A 19,567-nucleotide genomic window follows, 5' to 3' on the forward strand; every position below is an offset into this window, starting at 1 on the left:
ACATCTGACAATGTTGACAGCTGCAATGTTTTGTTTGTTATTTGGTCTGGAATTTCAGCAAGCTTGAAGCGAACTGAGAATAGCATATCGTTCTTTGTTATTATGAAACGGCGAAATCATAACAGCAAACACAGTCATGCATCGTTTCACAGAGGAAACATTTAAATTACCCCTGCTGTTACAGTGTTGTTCAACCCAAATCTATGACAGAACAGAATAATTTCACACCAGTGCTTGCTTCCTTTTTGCAATTTCTCTCTTTTGCTACTTCTCTTCCAGCTCAATTCAATTAGAAGATACAGCATGTTTAATGTAATTAAATGTACAAAGCTCTATTCCAAAAGCTAGTGCGCTGCCTTGCTGTCTACCACCTAAAAAGGCAGCATCCTAACTAAAATGGGATCTCAAGTATGGAACGTTTTGCAGAAACCGTGTGGAGTACAAATAGCGGTCTTTGCACAAAGCTCATGGGAAACCGGAATGATTGATTGATTACAGTGCTAAACTAATGATGTGAAAAGAAGCATATATAAATGTATCACATACAAAAAACTGGGTAAAATAGTACATTGTTAATTAGACAGAGCTACACTGATGTTCAAAAGTCTTACATTCATCATCTATTTATTTAATAAAAAAATACAGTAACTTCAAAATATTTTTACAATATAAAACAACTATTGTAATATATTTTAAAATGTATTTTATTCCTTTATTCCTAGTCTTGTGCTGCTTAATATTGTTGAGGACAATTTAAACATTTTAAAAGAACAGCATTATTTGAAATATTAATATTAAAATATTGTTTTGGTAACACTTTAGAATAGGGAACTTATTCACTATTAATTATGATTTTCCCTTAATAAATTCCTAATAAATTCCAAATTTGCGTCTCATTAAAAGTTATTAAGGTTTAGTTTAGGTACTGCGTAGGACTAGGGATGTACAGTAAGGCATTAATATGTGCTTAATTAGTACTAATAAATGGCTAATATTTTAGTAATATTCATGCTAAAAACTTTTGATCGAGACTTTTGATCAAATGAATGCATTCTTTCTGAAAATAAAAACTGATTTTTGAACAGTAGTGCATGTTCTGTCACTTTTCATTCTTGTGAGTTTGTCACTAATGCACTGTAGAACAATGCTGTCTTGCAATAATTATGCTACATGCTTTTCATATTATCCTTTGATTCAAGACAGCAACTATAACGCTCTAAAAAGCTTCCTAAATAGACAGCTCACGAGTGAAAGTGTGTACATACACATACAGTGTCTTCAATTTCGTATCCTACTGCTTTAATACGAAGACAATATTTCCAGAAATATACTGCAGTTAATACCGGGTGTTATTTTGGTCATAAAGCACCGAATCAGTACTGTTGTAAAAATGATAACACTCTTATTGATGCTTAAATGTAAGAGCCTCTAGAAACGGTGAGCAGGGTGTTAGATGAAAATCTCTTATCTTCACAGCCATCTGTAGAAAATAATCTGATGGTGATATAATGACCTTAATAACAAGACTGAAGCGCTGGTATAGCTCTCTGTCCACAGGCTTCAACAGCCTCAGCTCAGCCGTGCTCCTGTTGAGTGAAAAGAACTCTGGGTACGTAGCAGGTTGACCTGAAACGCAGCACAAAAATAGACATAAACCTTACTTTCATGCTATTATCATACAAAAAAGGGAATTATATGCCCCACCTGAACTTATATAGTCTGCTGTAAACCCATTTTCTCTTTTAAATGCATGGAAGCGTTGGATAAGAGTGCAGTTGTGTATTTATGTGTCTATTATTCATCAGCCGCAAAATATGAGAACTGAAGTACCTACCGACCAGGATGAAGTACAGGATTCCCGGTCTGTCTGAGGGTGGCTGGATGTTTCTGTCCTGGTCGATGGCTCGAATGGGAGGTGTCACGTTCAGAGGGTTCAGTTTGCTCTGAAAAAAGAGACCAGATTACTTTTTATATCTTTTCTTTCAACCTAGTCTGGACTGAAATGTTTCTCATCCGATTCTTCCACATAAATTTGAACTGGAATCCAGTCCATTAGTTAAGGGGTTTTTAACTTCACATCATTACTTCACTAATAAGTCACTAGTTCATAATACAGATCCCTCCAGTGGAAAAAGGCCATCCCATGATGTCCTCCTACATCTAAACAAACCTATTTAGTACTGTTTTGCACTGCTTTCTCGTGTACAGGACTGATCTGTGTGCATTTCTCTCCTAATTCTTTTTAACCGAAGTATGAAACAAATGAGTTTATTAGCAAAAACAGATAACTTATCATGTTATCGTGTTTTATTGCGAGCTACTGTGATAGTTAGCTGTATTTTTAGTTATTTTTAACTTAATCAAAATAATCCGACAGCAGTTGAGATTATTAGGACTGCACAATAAAACAAACTTTTGGATTTTTGAAAATCTGTTTTGCAGCAGATGAACATTTCTGATTTTTAATGAACTTTAAAAAATGAATCGATGGACTGGAGTCATGTTAGTTATTGTGATGTTTTTATCATCTGTTTGGATTCTCATTTTGACGCCACCCATTCACTGCAGAGAATCCATTAGTGAACAAAATCTGTTGTGATGAAGAAACAAACTTTGATGGCCTGAGGGTGATTCAATTATAGATACAACTTTGTATCTACTTTTACTTTTCCGAATTTCCGGCAAAACTTCCGAAACAAAACTAATACGTAAACAGAAAACTCTGGCCGCATTTACACTGCATAGTTCAAGTGGCTCAATTCCGAGCGGAAAAAAATTACACGGATTCCAATATTCTCCGATCGGTTTCAGGCCTCATATGTGGAAATAAATCGGATAATAAATCAAAGTATTATTTAAATTGATTTGTGATGTCATATATGCTATTTTTGGCTTGTTTTACTAAAATGCACACGTCGGATACAGATAACTTTTAAGAGAAATGTAAGCATGCTGTCCAAAAAAATCGGATACAGTCACGAAATTGAAATTGGTCATAAAGACCTGCAGTGTAAATGCAGCCTTTGACATCTCCATAAAGTTTGAAGCTATGAAAGAGCATCCACAGAGGGACGTTTTCCTTTGGGCTAAACACAAAGCTCTTGGGACACTCGATTGTATTAATCTGTGCTCTACAGATGAGTGTGCATTTCGCGCAGACAAATATGGCCTCTAACAGATATGATAATAAGAAGCATCTCCTTCGGGATGGGTGCTTCATTAAAATGGCAGCATAAATACAGACGCTCCATGTTAAATATGTGAGCGCAGTAAATCAGAATTCTTGCCCACCTGAGACGTTTAAAACTACCCATAATCCCCCCTCCAGCAGGCATTAGGCCGATTAATCTGTGCCTAGAGACAGGAAAAAGACTCTCGAACCATATCCCAGCTCTAATTGTGAAATATGTGACCTCATTAATTACCACTATTTCTGCTAAAGGAAATGAGTGAGAATCTATGTTGGGAATGGAACACTAGAGTGCATGCTTCGCAGTACGCACTGACTACTGGCCAGTACTTTTTTAAAAATAGTATGTGTAACAGAACACATTATGCATTGTTTACAATAATTTATTAAAACACTACTCTTAAAATCCCTGTAGTAGCGTGTACCATGTGAATGTTCAGAATGTACTGTAAAAGACGTTAGCTGAAAGCCACAATTCAATTTAACATGCAAGGTAATGTGACTACAATGTAGCATCCACTCTGAACTTAGTCGGTTATTTCAAATAGTAGCACGCTTGCTGTCACATGACACCATTATCATTATGTTTAATTTAGTTCATTTCATGCCTTATCATCTCAAACAAACAAACGAGCAAATAAAGATACACCACAGCTACAATTTATTATTACTAATAATACTAATAATAGGTAAAACTTCAGTCAGTATGGGCATACTAAATTGGTCAGAAGTGACCAATATTTATATTTTAAATAAATGCTGATATGTAAAACTTTGAATTCAATGAAAATCATTATTACAGTATATTAAAATATTTTCCTGTAAGAAAATCTAGCTTTGCATCACAGGAATAAATAATGTTTTAATATATATATTAAAAAACCAAAAAGTTGTTTTAAATTGTAATAATATTTCACAATATTTTTCTTTTTACAGTTATTTTTTATAAAATAAATGTAGCCTTGATGAGAATTTAAAGACTTTTTAAATTGCTTTTCAAAAATCGAATTTAACTATACTTTTGACAAACCAATAATAATAATAATAATAATTTTTACACAGAATATGCAGCATAAAGTATAGAATTTGTTATAATACAGTTCTATTGCAGAGAGAGTAGTATGCTGCAGCCACTGTCAGAGCAGATCAACAGAATGAAAGTAAAATGTCTGTGCGTTTGTGGGAGGATCACCAAATCTAAATAAAATTTCAGAAATGTCCTCATACACTAATCCTTTATAATAGAAACTGTCAAATTTGTGAAAAAAAATCTGAAAACAGCAAGAAAAGCAAAAGCACATTGTCTCTGTGAAAACGCATGGATTGCAGCAAGCAGAATGCAAAAAGAAAAAGTAAAACAGCTTGGAATGAAGCAAATCTGCAGCACATTTTTTCAGTGCAGAAATTGGCAGCCGTTGGGAGTGCAGCGTTTGCAGTGGAAAACATTTTTAGCATAAATTATGGCAGTCCCCCCTGAGCAAAGATCAGCAGCGGATGCATGTGCTGGACTCTCTATTTTGTTCTCCATGTGGTTTGGGTCCATAAAGATCAATCTCCTCAGAGGTCTGCTCACCGCAGCTCACCTCAGCTGGGGTCTGATTTCATCAAAGCTTCACGTCTTGGCTTTGATGGGTGATGAACCCTGTGGTTTTACTGAGGGTCTCATTCGGCTTTGTCTCTACTCTCTGTCCCTGATCTCATTCAATCTGTATCAGCTAACTTTCATCAGTCAGATCTTTTTCTCATCTAAATCCCTCGTTTCTCACCTTTGCTGCCCCTGCTGTATGAGTCTCATCTTTAGCCAAGCTCAGGTCAGTAGAGCAACGTATGTGATGGGAAATATGAAAGGACTGACATTTAACCGGTGAAGGATCAACAAAACACCAACAACACAATGACACAAATACTGAACTTTACACTCTTTTTGAGAATGTCATACAACATCCAGGGAAGACACCAAATTTCCTGCAAGTGTCCATGAACAAGATGTGATAGTTACAAACATACAAGATTACAAGATAACCATGTTCATGTAACTGCTGAACTACTTTTAATTGCCATTAATATACCATTTATAAATAGATTGTATACCATTAACAAGTTTGAGGTTAGCATAATTTTACTCAAGAAGGATGCATTAAATGTGACAGTAAAGTTAAAAATATTAAAATAAATGTTGTTTTTATGAACTTGCTATTCATATATTCAAGTAAATTAGTTTCAACAAAGCAACACAGCGGATTTCAACATAAATAAATGCATTTTGTAATACTATTTCACAATTTTGAAATAGCCCCAAACTTTTGAATGACAGCAAACAGTTTGTGAGCTGTCCTTGCTGTGTGAGGCTGAATTATTAATGCACATACAGTGCATAGTTTTTTTTCTTTCTTCATAGTTCAAGGCACAATCTCATGCAAACCTTGTTCTCAAGCACTTTCAAGCATTTCTCTAAGAAATCATCTATCCAGGGCTACCCACTGTATAGCCTCGGGTCACCCCGTCCTGCTCATTGGGTCATAGGTGAAGTGTTTCAGTCAAGTTAAGACATCTTCCTGCCTTTGTACCTATCTATGCCAGACACTGTAGCTTATGGCAAGTAACAGGCTGACAATATCTTTTCTTGAAAATCGAGGAACATTTTCTAGCAGAGTTTATCTTACTGCAGGGAGAAGGGCAGTATTACTTACTTTTGGAGAAAATGACTAACTTGGATCATGTGTCACTTAATAACACATAATCACATTACAGCTTTGACATCACTGAATTTCAATTAGAGTTGTGCCACATTTAAACACAGTTTACAAATACAATAGAAATGAATGAGAAGTATTGTAAGCTGTCACAGAAACTGTTCTGATAAAATAGCATTTTTTTCATGGTAAACTATAAAAATAGGCAAATCCGAGTGTATTGTTTTGTTTAAAAAATAGAGATTAGCAGATAGGCTGTCGATTCATTAAATGATAAGCCGTCTCCTCTAAAAAGCTGTTTTTTGCAGTGTGGTGAAGCCAGTTTTTTGTAAGGATTTCAATGGAGGAGAGCTCTATTGAAAATCATAAAAAATGGCCCACGTACTGCCAGGCTAACAGTTGCAGGCTTGCCTTCTAGTGGCTTTGGTTTAGTGTCTAAATATTGAACTTGGACCAGCGAGAAACCATGATCATGATGTTCCCAGATCAGTTTAAAGTCACCTGGTTAGGACATGTTTTTCCAGGAGATACAGTTGGAAAAAGAATGCACAAAGGAAATATTCAACATTTAAAGGCCTTTTTGCTAGCTCTTACCGGATCAGTGAGCTCAGGTATAGCCACACGGTATGAGATAGGATTACAGTCCTGTGTGTTGTTGACCAGAACACATGGGAGGAACATGGGACCCAGATCATCCCCATCCGATACATCCAGAGTTAAAGTAGTGGTTGCTGTGCGACGAGTTCCTGGATACGGAGCCCGGTCCTGGAAAAACAAACTGGCATGTTACCATAGATACAGACCTTTAGATAAAACATTCACATATCTGCATATAGAGAGACAACAATAAGAAAAATGTTTTATTTATTTTTAAATATTTAAACTTAATCAACTGAAGTCTTATTTTTATTGAAATTTTGCTAGAACAAGCAAAAGGTTTTTCTTTCTTTTTTTTCAAATAAATGGTTAATTTAACATGCATAAATACATAGTTCCATATCATACTGTGAACTTGAGAACTTTTATAAATCTTAAATACTGTCAGATGTTTCATTTAAAATTTAATTGCACTGAATCCTGACCAATAGGTAAAGAGAACAATTTTGCGCAGTTAAATGTTATTCAACAAACTTGAATTACTCATTTGAATTCCAACAACCAGGATCTAAATTAAATGTGCATTATTCATATCAAAGCCAACTCAAGATGTTCTGTATTCTTCCTTTAAAAAAAAAAGACAGTAACAAATCCATCCCCTCATTTTCCACATCCTGAAATGATTCCATTTTCTTCAAGGAGAGCTGTTGCAGCCTTGATGTAAAGCATTTATTTGAGCCATTTGGCTTTATGAAAACATGCTCACGGCCTCCAGGGTCTGGACACCCTCATAGGGATGCTGTTCTAGACAGGTTTGAAGCTAGTTGTGTATGCAGCTCATGTGAGGGTGGAGGGATGCATTTGGAAGTGAATCAGGATGCCGGTTATTCAGTGACAGAAATAGGGAGGTGCCTGGAATTTTAAAAAGTGCATTGTGCAAACTGGCAAGCTAACAGGCCCAGACCGCTTGACCAAAACGTCAAGGTTATTTCTTGTGATCTACATGAAAGGTTACAGAGTAAACAGTCATTTAGCAGACATCTTTATCCAAAGTGACTTACAGCTCATAGCACTCTTTGGATGGGAAAAGTGAGCCTTGAATTACTAACACAAGTAAATGCCATTTGTTAGAGTTGGTTTGAACTTATAGCAATTTCAACTATAAAGATGTTAAGGTTGATAAACAACATATGAACAACATCAAAAACAGTGCTTACAGTAAAACAATGTAAGTTGTAAGCTATAGCTTTAAAGCAGCATTTATAACAATGGCTCTAGTTGTCGTTTCAAGGCTGGTGAACTTGCTAAACTTGTGTAAACTTGTGCAAAGTGATCATACACTGAACTCATTCACCCTCAAAATCACAGTCAAAAACTCTCAAATGCAAAACTTCGGGCAGACAATCTCACAAGCACAATTTTTTCAACTTGCAAACCCCATTTTACTCAAATGTATACTTGCAAGCAGAAACATAAACAGAACATAAAACATAAACCATCAAATGAAAAATGAAAAACATACAAATGCAAGCTTACAAACAGTAACTCATACGCTTTTAAACATAAACACAAAACCACAAAAACATAAATGTAATCTTCCAAAACAATAATCTCACTTTATTAAAAAAAACTATTTAAGTATATGTATATAGAACATATTAAGGACATATTCAAACTCATAAACTCAAAAATGTACAAATGCTAAACCACAAATATGAACTAACAAATGTGAACTCAAAATCTCTGAAACTAAATTCACAACTGCAAATTCAAGAACATAATCTCACATATTCAAATCAATAAACTCACCAATGCAAATTCAAAAACTATAAAACCTAAACTTGCAAGAACAAATACAAACTCACATTCCTTAAAACTCAAATGCAATCAAATGCAAACTCACAAACTTAAACTGAACAAATTTGGCAAGGAAAATCACAAATACAAACACATTTAAAATCTCGGAATGAAAAGTTCAAACTCAAAACCATAAACTCACATTTGCATATTTAAAAAACTCTCCAACTCAAACTTCCAACAAGAAATTCAAACCAGTAATCATACATACACAAAGTCAAAAACGTTCAAACGTAACCTTAGAAGTACTCATAATCTCTCAAATGCAAACTCAAAAACTCTCAAAATCAAACTCACATGACCACTCCAAAACTCCCAGGTATAAATTCAAACTGGTAACCCCACAAACGCAAACTTTAAAAACACTCCAATGCAAGCTCAAGCCCTCTCAAATACAAACTCGCAAACAAGTCTAAACTCTCAAATCCACACTCACATTAAAGTCACCAGTGCTCTTAAAATTTTTATATTCTGTTATCACCCTCAAGTAGCTCCATACCCGTATGAATTTCTTTGTTCTGCCGAAGACAAAGGAAGATATTTTGAAAAAAGTTTGTAACCAGGCTGTTTTGGGTCACTATTGACTCCCATAGTATTTTTTTCCTACTATGGAAGTCAATGGTTTCTTCAAAATATACTCCTTTGTGTTCAGCAGAACAAAGAAATTCTTACAGGTTTGGAACTACTTGCGGGTGAATAAATGAATTTTCATTTAACTGTTCCTTTATGAGCATATACGTATATATATGTATATATATATATATATATATATATATATATATATATATATATATATATATATATAGGCACACATACATTCACAAAATGTAAATCTGAGCTGTTTCAGCTGAAGAAAAGCTTGCACTGACTGATCTTAAAACATGTCAGTGTCTTTGTTTTGTCTTAAGATGCACACCAGTAATGTCTTTTTCTAAGGCATGTGTATAAAAATGACTTAAATGTCCTAATTGAACTGTGGCATAATCCTGGCTTAGGCTAAGCCCTGTCTTTGAAACCAGTCATAATGTTTAAGCTTTGTGGCTGCACTTTCAAAACCTTAACTTTTATCACAGCTTCAGGGCTTCCCAAAAGACATCAACAATCTTTTGTACTGTACGTGCCTTGTTGCCATCACAATTTTAAAGTTATTTTCCATGGCAATCAACAACAAGTCACTACAACTGTTGTTGTATTTACCCTGAAACACTCATCTCAACTGAATTAGGCGCAAAGGAACGACAGGGTATAATAGTGAAGGATGTTTTATGTGTTAATAATCTTACATTGGCCTGGACTATAATTAGATAGCGAGTTCTCTCCTCATAGTTCAGCCGCTCTGCCAAAACAATATTACCAGACAGCGTCCCAGAAACCCGCACAGTCCTGTTTGACATCTGCGAAAGAGAGACAGAGAAAGATAGAACTATTTTAAATAAAACATTGCAGTTTGAAAGTTCACTCATAAAGTCGCAGCTTTAAATTAATCATTAATTACAATGAAGAACTTGAGTGTAACTGCAGAAGGTCTGTTTGATCTGATGAAGTACCGGGTCATTTGGGTTGTACTGAATGGCGTATTCGATCTGTCCGTTTGGTCCGTCATCGATGTCCGTGGCTCCATTGCTTCCTGAGAAGCCGGTGAAGATGGTGGTACCGACAGGAGTGAGCTGGGGAGATATCATTAAAAAACACATGAAACAAACATCAGACACTGGCTATATGCTTGTGTAACAACACAGCAACTCTGACAGGCCTCAGATGTGACCCGTCTGACCCAGATAGCGTGTATGTGTGTGTGTTCCTTCTGAATCTCCTTAGAAAACAGACTAGACAGAAGAAAGAAAACACAAAGAAAAGGACAGAGAAAAAACAAAGAGAAGACAATAAAAAGCCAAAGTCAAAATGGAAGGAGAGGGAAAGCAAAACCTGCACGTATGCCTGCACAAAAATAAACACACTACTGATATTAAAATAACAGGTTAGGGTCATTCTACAACTGCGGTGGCATTTCCATCTGCTATTTTTTTTTCAGAAAAGTAAACTCACTAATAATATTTTAACAAACTGGGCTGTATTAATAATGGCTGGCATGCTCAATGAAGTGGTATTTCAGATTTAATATAATTAATGATAATAAAAACCAATAACATCAGAGAAAGTACATTTATAAATAAATCCACTGTGGTAGAAGACATTATAAAGAAGAAATAATGTTAAATTTGATTAGTGGTTGTATTTTTTTTTTTTCATGATCACCAATGCTGGAATAATCACTTATATTATTGTCATTTGCCAAACAAATAAATGAAAATGGCATAATGTTAATTAACTAATTAATTATATATTATATTATATATCATTATATATTTAGAAAATATTTACATGTATTTACACACATATATATATAGTGAACAGAATTTATATTATTTATAAATATATAAACATACATTTATTTATTTATATAACATAATACAGTACACACATATATTATGTAAACACTTTTTTAGTGTAATTAATCATGATCATAATCATAATTTGACTGTAGTATTATTACACATTTATTATATTTAACTATTTTTAGCATTTTTTTAATTAGCAATTACATTTTTTAAATGCATATAAAGAGAATTCTAAATTATAAGGGTAAATACAGATAAAACATTTTATACAAAAACCGTTTTAAACCAAGTATTTTTTTCCAAAAAAAAACAACACAAAAACGTATTCAACCGTTTAAAGTCTTTTTCTTGTGACAACAATTGTACAAAGTCCCTTTCTTTTTTTCAAAAACACAACGAGAACACAAAAAACAAGAACATCAAAAACACAACGAGCCAATGTTAAAGCATGTTAGATCGAATAATTGAAAACACCGTTTCCGACTCTTTCCCGCGTCAGGCATGAAGTCAAATGGATTTTTGGAAAACAACCTGACAATCTAGTGCTAATCTCATTTTGCTTGGAATTCTGAGGTCGATGTCAGCATCTCTTAGAAACTAAAATTCACACGTGAAACCTCTCTCTCCCACACATACAAGACCAATCTGCCTCTGGGGCTCCGAATCACCCAGAAATCCCATGAACCAAGTCACAGCCTTTTGGATCAAAAGCGACTCACGTGATCACAACCGCCCCCAAATGCAAATATCACCTGATACTTTCTCTGCCTGCCCCACACTCCCTCGACTTTAACACTTCACTGTATTTCTATCTCTTTCTCTTTTTACACTTACAGGAGGAAAAAGGCAGGAAGAAAAGGATGACAGCATATTTGACTTCAAGGAGAGGAAAGAGATTGACAAGCATAAAGAAGCCAAGCTTTTACACGCCCAACACGTACTCGCTCACACAAGATATTCAAACATATTCCAAATAAATGAAAGCCATTAAGTTTAAAAATAGTCCACATATCTGCACTTGTGGGGAAGAGGGTCAAGAGTGTGTGTGCGTGCATAAATTTGAGAATAATTTTGAGCCGATGCCAAAAGGGGATGGTTGTAGATCTAAATAACTGATGCAGCACGCCAACAGACTATACAATGACTTCATATGTGTCGGCTTCACTCTCTGCTTCACTCTCATTCACGAGCGGTTTTCTTCATGGATTTCTTATTGAACATATTGAAGGGTTTTGTGTTCGTTTCTAATAACCAGAAAAATGTAGTTTACAGAAATTATTTTAATATGGTGATTTGGTGCTTAATAACACATCCTTATTACCTTATGTATTGTTGAAAACAACGGTGCTGCATAATGTTTTTGTGGAAGGTGACTTTTTTGCAGAATTTCAAGTGTCTACTGTCACTTTTATAGCAATTTTGATGTTTCCTTGCTAAGTAAAAGTGTTAGTTATTTAGTGTTTTTATGTCTTAATAAAGAAAGAAAGAAAGAAAGTTACTGAACCCAAACCTTAATAATAATAATAATAATGCATACATTTAAACAAATAAAATAACTTAAACATAATAATGTATCACTGCTGAATAAAAGCATTAATTAAATAAAATAAAATTAAATTGAAATAAAATTTCTTACTAATCCATGAGTCACACCACATTGTCAGATACAGTATCCACATACCTGTCAACCCTCCTGTTTTTTTCCCCGGTATTCTACCGTATTTTACCATTCTATCCTGCTATCATCCCTTTGAAATATTTTTCTGTGTTTTTAATCATGCTATAAAAAAATCTCACTGGGCATATTTTATATATTTGCTACATTCACCTCCGGTACAACTCCCTTAAATTGTATGGTCCTAACCTCATTATATGAATAACCACGTCAATATATTCTATGGTTTGTCCGTTTGCAAGATCTTGTATGAAATGCATCCTTCTCACACAATCGACACATGCAAAACACAACCCATTTTTAAAGCTTACACTTTAAAAATCGATGGTTTAAAGTCTATGGTGGTGCTGCGCTGCTTTGTTCACGGCGCTTACCGGGGGAAACTGTACTCCTGCCAAAACAAAGACTCCACCCCCTTCCCTCATAAACACGCCCAACAACAAACCCCGGTACCCAAATGTGGTACGATGACCCAAACCACGATGAGACGTACGAGTATGCACCGCGCAAAATTTCATACCATGCACTGAATCACTGAATTGACAGAGACACAAAGTAAATGAGGCAGTGAATAAGTGATCAGGTCTCACCTCATTAACTGATACATAGTAACGAGGCTGCTGGAAACGAGGCGTGTTGTCATTTTTGTCCCTCACCACTATCCGTACTTCGTGCAGAATAACTGTTCCCACCAGCTCATTGGTGCACTGAACCTGAACCACGATGGTGGTGATGTAACTTGGTGGCTGGAAGAAAGCACATTAAAGGGGTTTATAGAACATGAAGTAAACATACATTTGTTGAAGACAATATATGGTAATACCTATTTCTATTTGTGGTATTTTCAAAAGCTAGATCCACTGATCAATAACATCCAGGGTATCCAGCAGTATAAAGTGCATTAACAATGCAGCCAATCAACCTGGATGTGTGAATGCACAAGATTACATAACGTAACAATGCAAACAGGATTAATGTCAAGTCTGCTCATTCTCTTTTGGATAAATAAGGTGTTTGGCTTCAAGTACTCTGAATAAAACAAACAGTGGAGCTGTTGAGTGAAGTGCCTGAATCCCACAAAGCCTCGTGAAGAGGACGAGGAGGAGGAAGAGGATGGTATGTCCTGTAATCACAATCCAATAGTTTCATAAAAGGCCTGTCGCTAACACAATGCTTCTCAGACGAGCACACATGTGTGGGGCTAGCAAGCCTCTTTATAGAAGATTGGTGTAATGTACAGACACACAGTATAAGAGGGAGAAGATGAAGCACTTGTGGAAAAAGGGAATAGGAGAAATCGGAACGCTCATATTGCGACTGTAGGAGTAAAATCTCCTGCCTTTTGATGGAGGACTTGGCTGTTCTTGTACTCTAGAACAGTACATTGCACTTCAAGCACAGTGGAATAAAGCAAAAAAACTTTTAAAAAAATATAGAGATAAAGTCTCAGACAATCCTATCTGCTCACATTGTATGAATCTGAAGTGACTGTAAAGACACAAAATGCAGTCGAAAAATTTAGATTAAAAAACGCTATGGTCTTGGTTTCTGGTTAAAACAATTCCAACAACAAAATAATAATAATAATAGAGATGATAATTATTATCCAAGAAAGCAAGAAGCAAGAAGAGATTTTCTTGCACAGATGACATTATTTAGATTTTTTTGTTGTATTCAGTATATATAATTAAACTACATATATAAACATTCATCATATATATATATATATATATATATCTAAAATTATAAAGTGGCATTTTCAAACTTAGTTTTTAGAGACACTTTGTTGTTAAACTGTTGTATAAAAGCAATATCACACTTGTAGATGTGCTTAAAGATCGCTAGGACGGGTGACATTTCAAAAATGAATGATGTGCACATATAAATATTCAATTATATTACATTAAAAACCAGAATAGTCCATTTTGATGTCATAGTGACTTCATTATCTCATGCAATTTTGCATAAGTGTATTTATCTTGATTTAATGACGTTAGAATATTTTACTGGAAAGAGTAAAACACCGATTGAGAAAATGTTGCAGTTCTGCGTGGCTGTCATGATCTCATTACAGTGATGCGTGCTGGTTTGCTGCCAACTGGGACAGAATTTATTGTAGCGCTTTAGTTTGTCTTAGAGCCTTCAGACAGACTGCCATCTAAATATATATATATATATATATATATATATATATATATATATATATATATATATATATATATATATATATATATCTCCGTTTGTGCCAGCCAAAGGACAACAGCAGCAATATGTTATTTCTGACAGAATGTGCGTGTTTGTTTACTCACGTCTCGGTCCAGCACTCGTCCGGTGCTGTTGAGAAACAGTCTCTGCAGCGCAGGGTCAAGGATAACCCAGTAATCGTAGTTGTCCAGCAGAGTCAAGGAGATGGTTCTATCTGGATCCTGAGCCCGGCCGTTGATCTGCATGTTTTCTACCAGAACGGTACCTGACACAAAGAGATCGCCAAAGCTTTGGTTTCAAGGTGCATGATGGGAAACTGACCAACTCGCATAAAAGTTCAAGTAATAAATATGCATAATAATAATAATGATGATTTTTTTGCCATGAATAAATAATAGCTGTAAATTTTCACTTCGTACAGATTCATTAGAGTCCTCTCTTGGCTCATAAATATCTGTGTATGAGAAGCTGATTATGTAAGAATGTGAAGGTCATAATTTCAGCATGTGTTAATGTATGGTTGGCTGAGTTCTCGCCTCTCCTCCAAGATAATTACACTTCATTTTATGCTTCAATGTGTTACAAATTATTTCAACTCCTTTTGAATCCCTGCAGAAAAACACAAAATAATAAGTCCTCACAGAGCACGAACCCCCATCCGGGCGCTATTCAATTAGCGTTCCATGAGGCCCGGGCTCTGCATTTCCCTCCAAACAAAGGTCCCGACAATCATAACAACCATGTTTCTGAATAAAATGAATACACCTAAAATACGCATTTTCACTTAAATGGATTACATTATTTAAGAGCCATTATTCGAGAAAACATTCACCTGAGATCTAGCTTAAGATAAAATTTTTAAGGGGACTAATGGGAAAGACCGGGGCTTAAGCACCCTTAAATGAAGCCAGGAATTGCCTGTGATTCATTATAAATGTTCAGGATTGCAACTGCATGACCTTGCTAAAAAAAGAAATAAGAAATCCTAAAAATAATCGAACTCTCTGAGCATATACAGAATAAAAATACTGAACTTATCTCTGCTGCATTTCATTAGAAACATGCATATGAAATACTGAATCAAACCTAAAAAAGTAGTAAAAATGACTCTGATTCAATGAACGTGACTCAAATAATTTCTAAATAAGTTAAATGTATTTATAACTAAATACATTTGAATTAAAAATAGAATTAATTATTGTGTTTTATGACAATGCACACCTAAAAACAAGGACATTTTTTCTCCCCACAAATTTCTGTCATCATTTGCTCATCCTCAAGGTGTCCCAAACATGTATGAGTTTCTTTGTTATGTTGAGTCAAAAAGAAGATAAGTTAAAGAATGTTGGTAACTATTAAAAAGTAAAAAATAAAAATAGTAAAAATAGAATTTAATGGCTACTGGCAATTGTTTGGTTACCGATATCTTCTTATGTTTAATAGAGGTAATTAACTTGTATATGTTCGTAACAGCTTGAATGTGAGTAAATGATGAGAGATTTCATTTTGGGGTGAACTTTTTCAAATCAAAAGATATCAAGGCACCAAAAACATTAATAAACTGCCCATTAATCCAGTACTCTTATTAAATCACAGTTAGTGCAACCAAAACATTGTTTGGCAGTTTTTATTAAAACAATTTTCCATCAAGTAAGATTTGACCTCGTGACCTCTGGTGCTGAAGAGAAAACTATTCCTTAGAGTCACAAAATCTCACATTCATGTAGGGCACTTGAGTCCCCCAAAGACTGAGATCCAAGAACCGCCCCTGGCACAAACAACAGTATTCATCCAGAACTAGAGTTCAGAATGCTGGTCAGATTCTTTTCTCAGAGCTCCTCTGTGCATTCACAAGAACACAGAAGGTTTTTTTTTGCATCCCATTAAACTCTTGAAGCTTTTGTCCACTTAGTGATCCAGCTTGTATAGCTTTCGCCTTAATTGCATCAAGTATTTGTTTATTTGCTTTTAACTATATTAACGGTTCAAGAAACATGCAATTCTATAACAAAATGAAGCAACGTTATGAACATAATGTGCTTTTTAGACGTTATGTTTCATAAAGGAAAATTTAAATTATGTTCTTAAATGATGATCACTACAGATACGGAGAAAATTAGCATTACATCACTTGCAATAAATGGGTGCCATCAGAATGGGATCCGAACAGCTGATAATACATTGCAATAGCCCACAAGTAATCCACATAGTAATCCCCATTCTGAGAGATTCACTGCAGAGGACCCAGGTTTTTCCACATCTGGGATGGCCTAAGGGTAAGTAGCCTTAATTTTAAGCCATTTGTCATTTTTGGTTGATCAAACTGTCACCCATCATCAATCAACTGCCCATAATATTGCATAATAGTGTTTTTGCATATTTAAATTAACAACATTTTAGCAGTCAATTCCAATACCATTGGATTTTCATTCTGATAAACAATCATTCTTTTTGCAGTTTTATTTAGTGGAACAGAAACTATACACTTCAGCTCTCAGAGAGTTAGCTTACAGCCCAAATCTCTGAGAAACTCAGGCCTAACAGACATCCGCCGCCGTCAGGCAAAGACAGACTCAGAGGCCCTGATGTTTGCCTCCAATATTACCTGAAAGGAAATCCATGACCTGAGCCAAAGCGCCCCCTTAGCATGTGAGCCCAGCAAAAAAACACATCAGCCGCGAGTGAGGGCAGATGCGAGGATGCCTGAGTAAACAGCATCTCAGTACCTCGAGCGAGGGGTCACAACACACCTGCTGTCCGTCAAAACAACAGGAAACCCATGCCTGCACAAGCTAATATCAGCTATTAGAGTGTTTAGGAATATAGAATGGCGTATATATATTGCTCCTGTTGGATCATGTTTAATACCGCTGGATTTGTCATGGAGAAAAACACATGGATGAAACTGTACGGAAATTGGGAGGAAAATGGCTTTTTTGATTCACGTCTGCACACTGGAGAAAATCAAATGCTATTAAGAGGGATCTCACACCAGGCACGGCGGTGACTCGAGGGAACGGCGTACAAACACACACACACACACACTAAATCCAAGACAGCTTCTCAGAAACCTTTTCACACCCATAACCAGGTGTGAGCTTGTGCTCTGTCGCACACGTGCAGATTTTCCGCACTTATTCCAGAACCCAGTAAACGGCATCATTAGCAGTGTTTGCTGAGGCAAAATGACTATTACCCAAACTTTAGTGCATAACCATTTATCCTACAGACGTGAATAATACCTCCAGTCCTGAAGTCTGGTGAGAGAGGTGTGCTGTTCCTTTATAAGTGACTGGACTTACAATTTTGGATAACAGAACAGGTGAAAGCACATACACACATACTGCACAGTTTATTTGAGAGACTGGTTGGCCACCTGGTCTCCCAACCTGACCAGCTGACAGTTGGCCAAAATTTTTTGATTATACATCAATATAATTAGTAGTTAATAATAAAATAACAAACATTTTTACACCATAAAGCAAAAAAAAGTATTTAATAATAATAATAATACGTAATAACATTTCTTCTCCAGGTTCTCCTTTGATGACAACAGTTCATAACCAGTTTATAATGGTTTATAACCATTTTATTTATTTATTTTTTTCACTAAATATCAATATAATTATAAGGTAATAATAAAATAAATGCTTTTTTCAAATGCAATAAGAATTTAGAAATAATAATAATATTTAAATTTTAATTTGTATAGCTAATATTTGACCTTTTTGACCTAGGTTAAATATTCTAGGCTCACTTTTGTTGAAAACAGTCGGTTTATAAACGCTTCTCATTACAAGTACAGGAAAACAATCAGCATATGTTGCATTCCCAAATTCATGTTACAACCAACCCAAACTCCAGAGCGGAAGCACATCAGTTTGTGTAAAGCAGCATTTACCTCAAACCTTATTCTTTTTTAATTAAACCACAGCTTTTGTGATTTGATCATTCATACTATCCATACTGTGACTTTGCCTTTAATTTGATTAAACATGCAACACTACCTAGGCCTATCACGATAACAACTTTTAGTTTTTTTCCATCTACAGATTTTGTAGATGCAGATTTTGTCTATTGCTGGAAAACACAATCCCTATTTAGCAGTCAGATCTCTGTATTGCACAAAGGCACAGATCCCTAAACAAGGCCATATCTGCAGATTAAACGTTTTTGTAGAAGGATTAAAAAAAAAAATGAAGTACACCATGTTATGTATGAGAAGCTGCAAAAGACGTAGGCACAAGTGAATTGCATTTTTTTAATGTTATTGTTTGTTTTATCATGTTTTTGTATGTAAATAAAACGGACAGTATATTACGTGACCAAAAATAATTGAGGTCATGTCCACATATTGTGAGATAAGTTGATATATTGATTATTGCGTCAGGCCTAACACTACCTGCTAAGTCTCAGAACTATTTAAGGCTGGGTTAAGCATGACTGAGACCCCAGCAAAAAGTTTGTAGGGACAAGAACCACTTATGCTTTTTTCAGAAATGATTATTCTCTGCCAACTCATTTGACGTGCCTTCTGCCAGCCTAAGAAGTTAGTGCCAATCAGTTTTAAAATGGAAAACACGAGACGGGACACAGTTGTTGTTTGACAGGGAAAGCAGGTCCAATTTAAACTGAAGGAAGTGCATGCTTATTTGAATGCATAAATGAGCTGTCATCCTCCTGTTGTGTGTGTGTGTGTGTGATTGTATTGTGTTCAGACGCCTCATGAGGCAGAGCTCTATTAAAGGAGACCTGAAGCCTGTGTGTGTGAACTGCAGGAAGGATATGAAATCCAGCAGAATCGATTGGGAGAGAAATCGAATTTGATGTGAAAATCCTAGAACATCACGTTACGCCATTGATGGAAATCTTTGTTCGTCATCTGCCTCTGCAGAAGAGTCCTACTGTCACAAAATCATTACAGCACAGGGTTGTGTAACTGGCTTTAGCT

The 19,567-nt window shown here is 35.4% G+C and overlaps 1 protein-coding gene across 14 annotated transcripts in view; it reads right to left on the minus strand.

Moving 5' to 3' along the window:
• Nucleotides 1-19,567, minus strand: part of pcdh15a (protocadherin-related 15a) — a 159,518-nt gene that overhangs the window by 87,272 nt on the left and 52,679 nt on the right. For 13 of the 14 annotated variants that reach the window (XR_006252284.1, XR_006252287.1, XR_006252286.1 and 10 more), the window contains 7 exons: nucleotides 14,721-14,881; nucleotides 13,002-13,157; nucleotides 9,885-10,004; nucleotides 9,621-9,731; nucleotides 6,478-6,648; nucleotides 1,835-1,943; nucleotides 1,514-1,626 (listed from right to left, as the gene is read on the minus strand). Coding sequence is in view for 10 of the 14 variants with exons in the window: in XM_043254592.1 (XP_043110527.1) it covers nucleotides 1,514-1,626; nucleotides 1,835-1,943; nucleotides 6,478-6,648; nucleotides 9,621-9,731; nucleotides 9,885-10,004; nucleotides 13,002-13,157; nucleotides 14,721-14,881 (941 nt within the window). In the remaining 4 variants the exon portion in view is untranslated. Of the gene's footprint in view, nucleotides 1-1,513; nucleotides 1,627-1,834; nucleotides 1,944-6,477; nucleotides 6,649-9,620; nucleotides 9,732-9,832; nucleotides 10,005-13,001; nucleotides 13,158-14,720; nucleotides 14,882-19,567 lie in introns of those variants that run through there. The other variant, XM_043254595.1, reaches the window with a different exon arrangement.

This window comes from Puntigrus tetrazona, chromosome 13 (assembly GCF_018831695.1).
Source record: "Puntigrus tetrazona isolate hp1 chromosome 13, ASM1883169v1, whole genome shotgun sequence".
Classification (NCBI taxonomy): domain Eukaryota; kingdom Metazoa; phylum Chordata; class Actinopteri; order Cypriniformes; family Cyprinidae; genus Puntigrus; species Puntigrus tetrazona.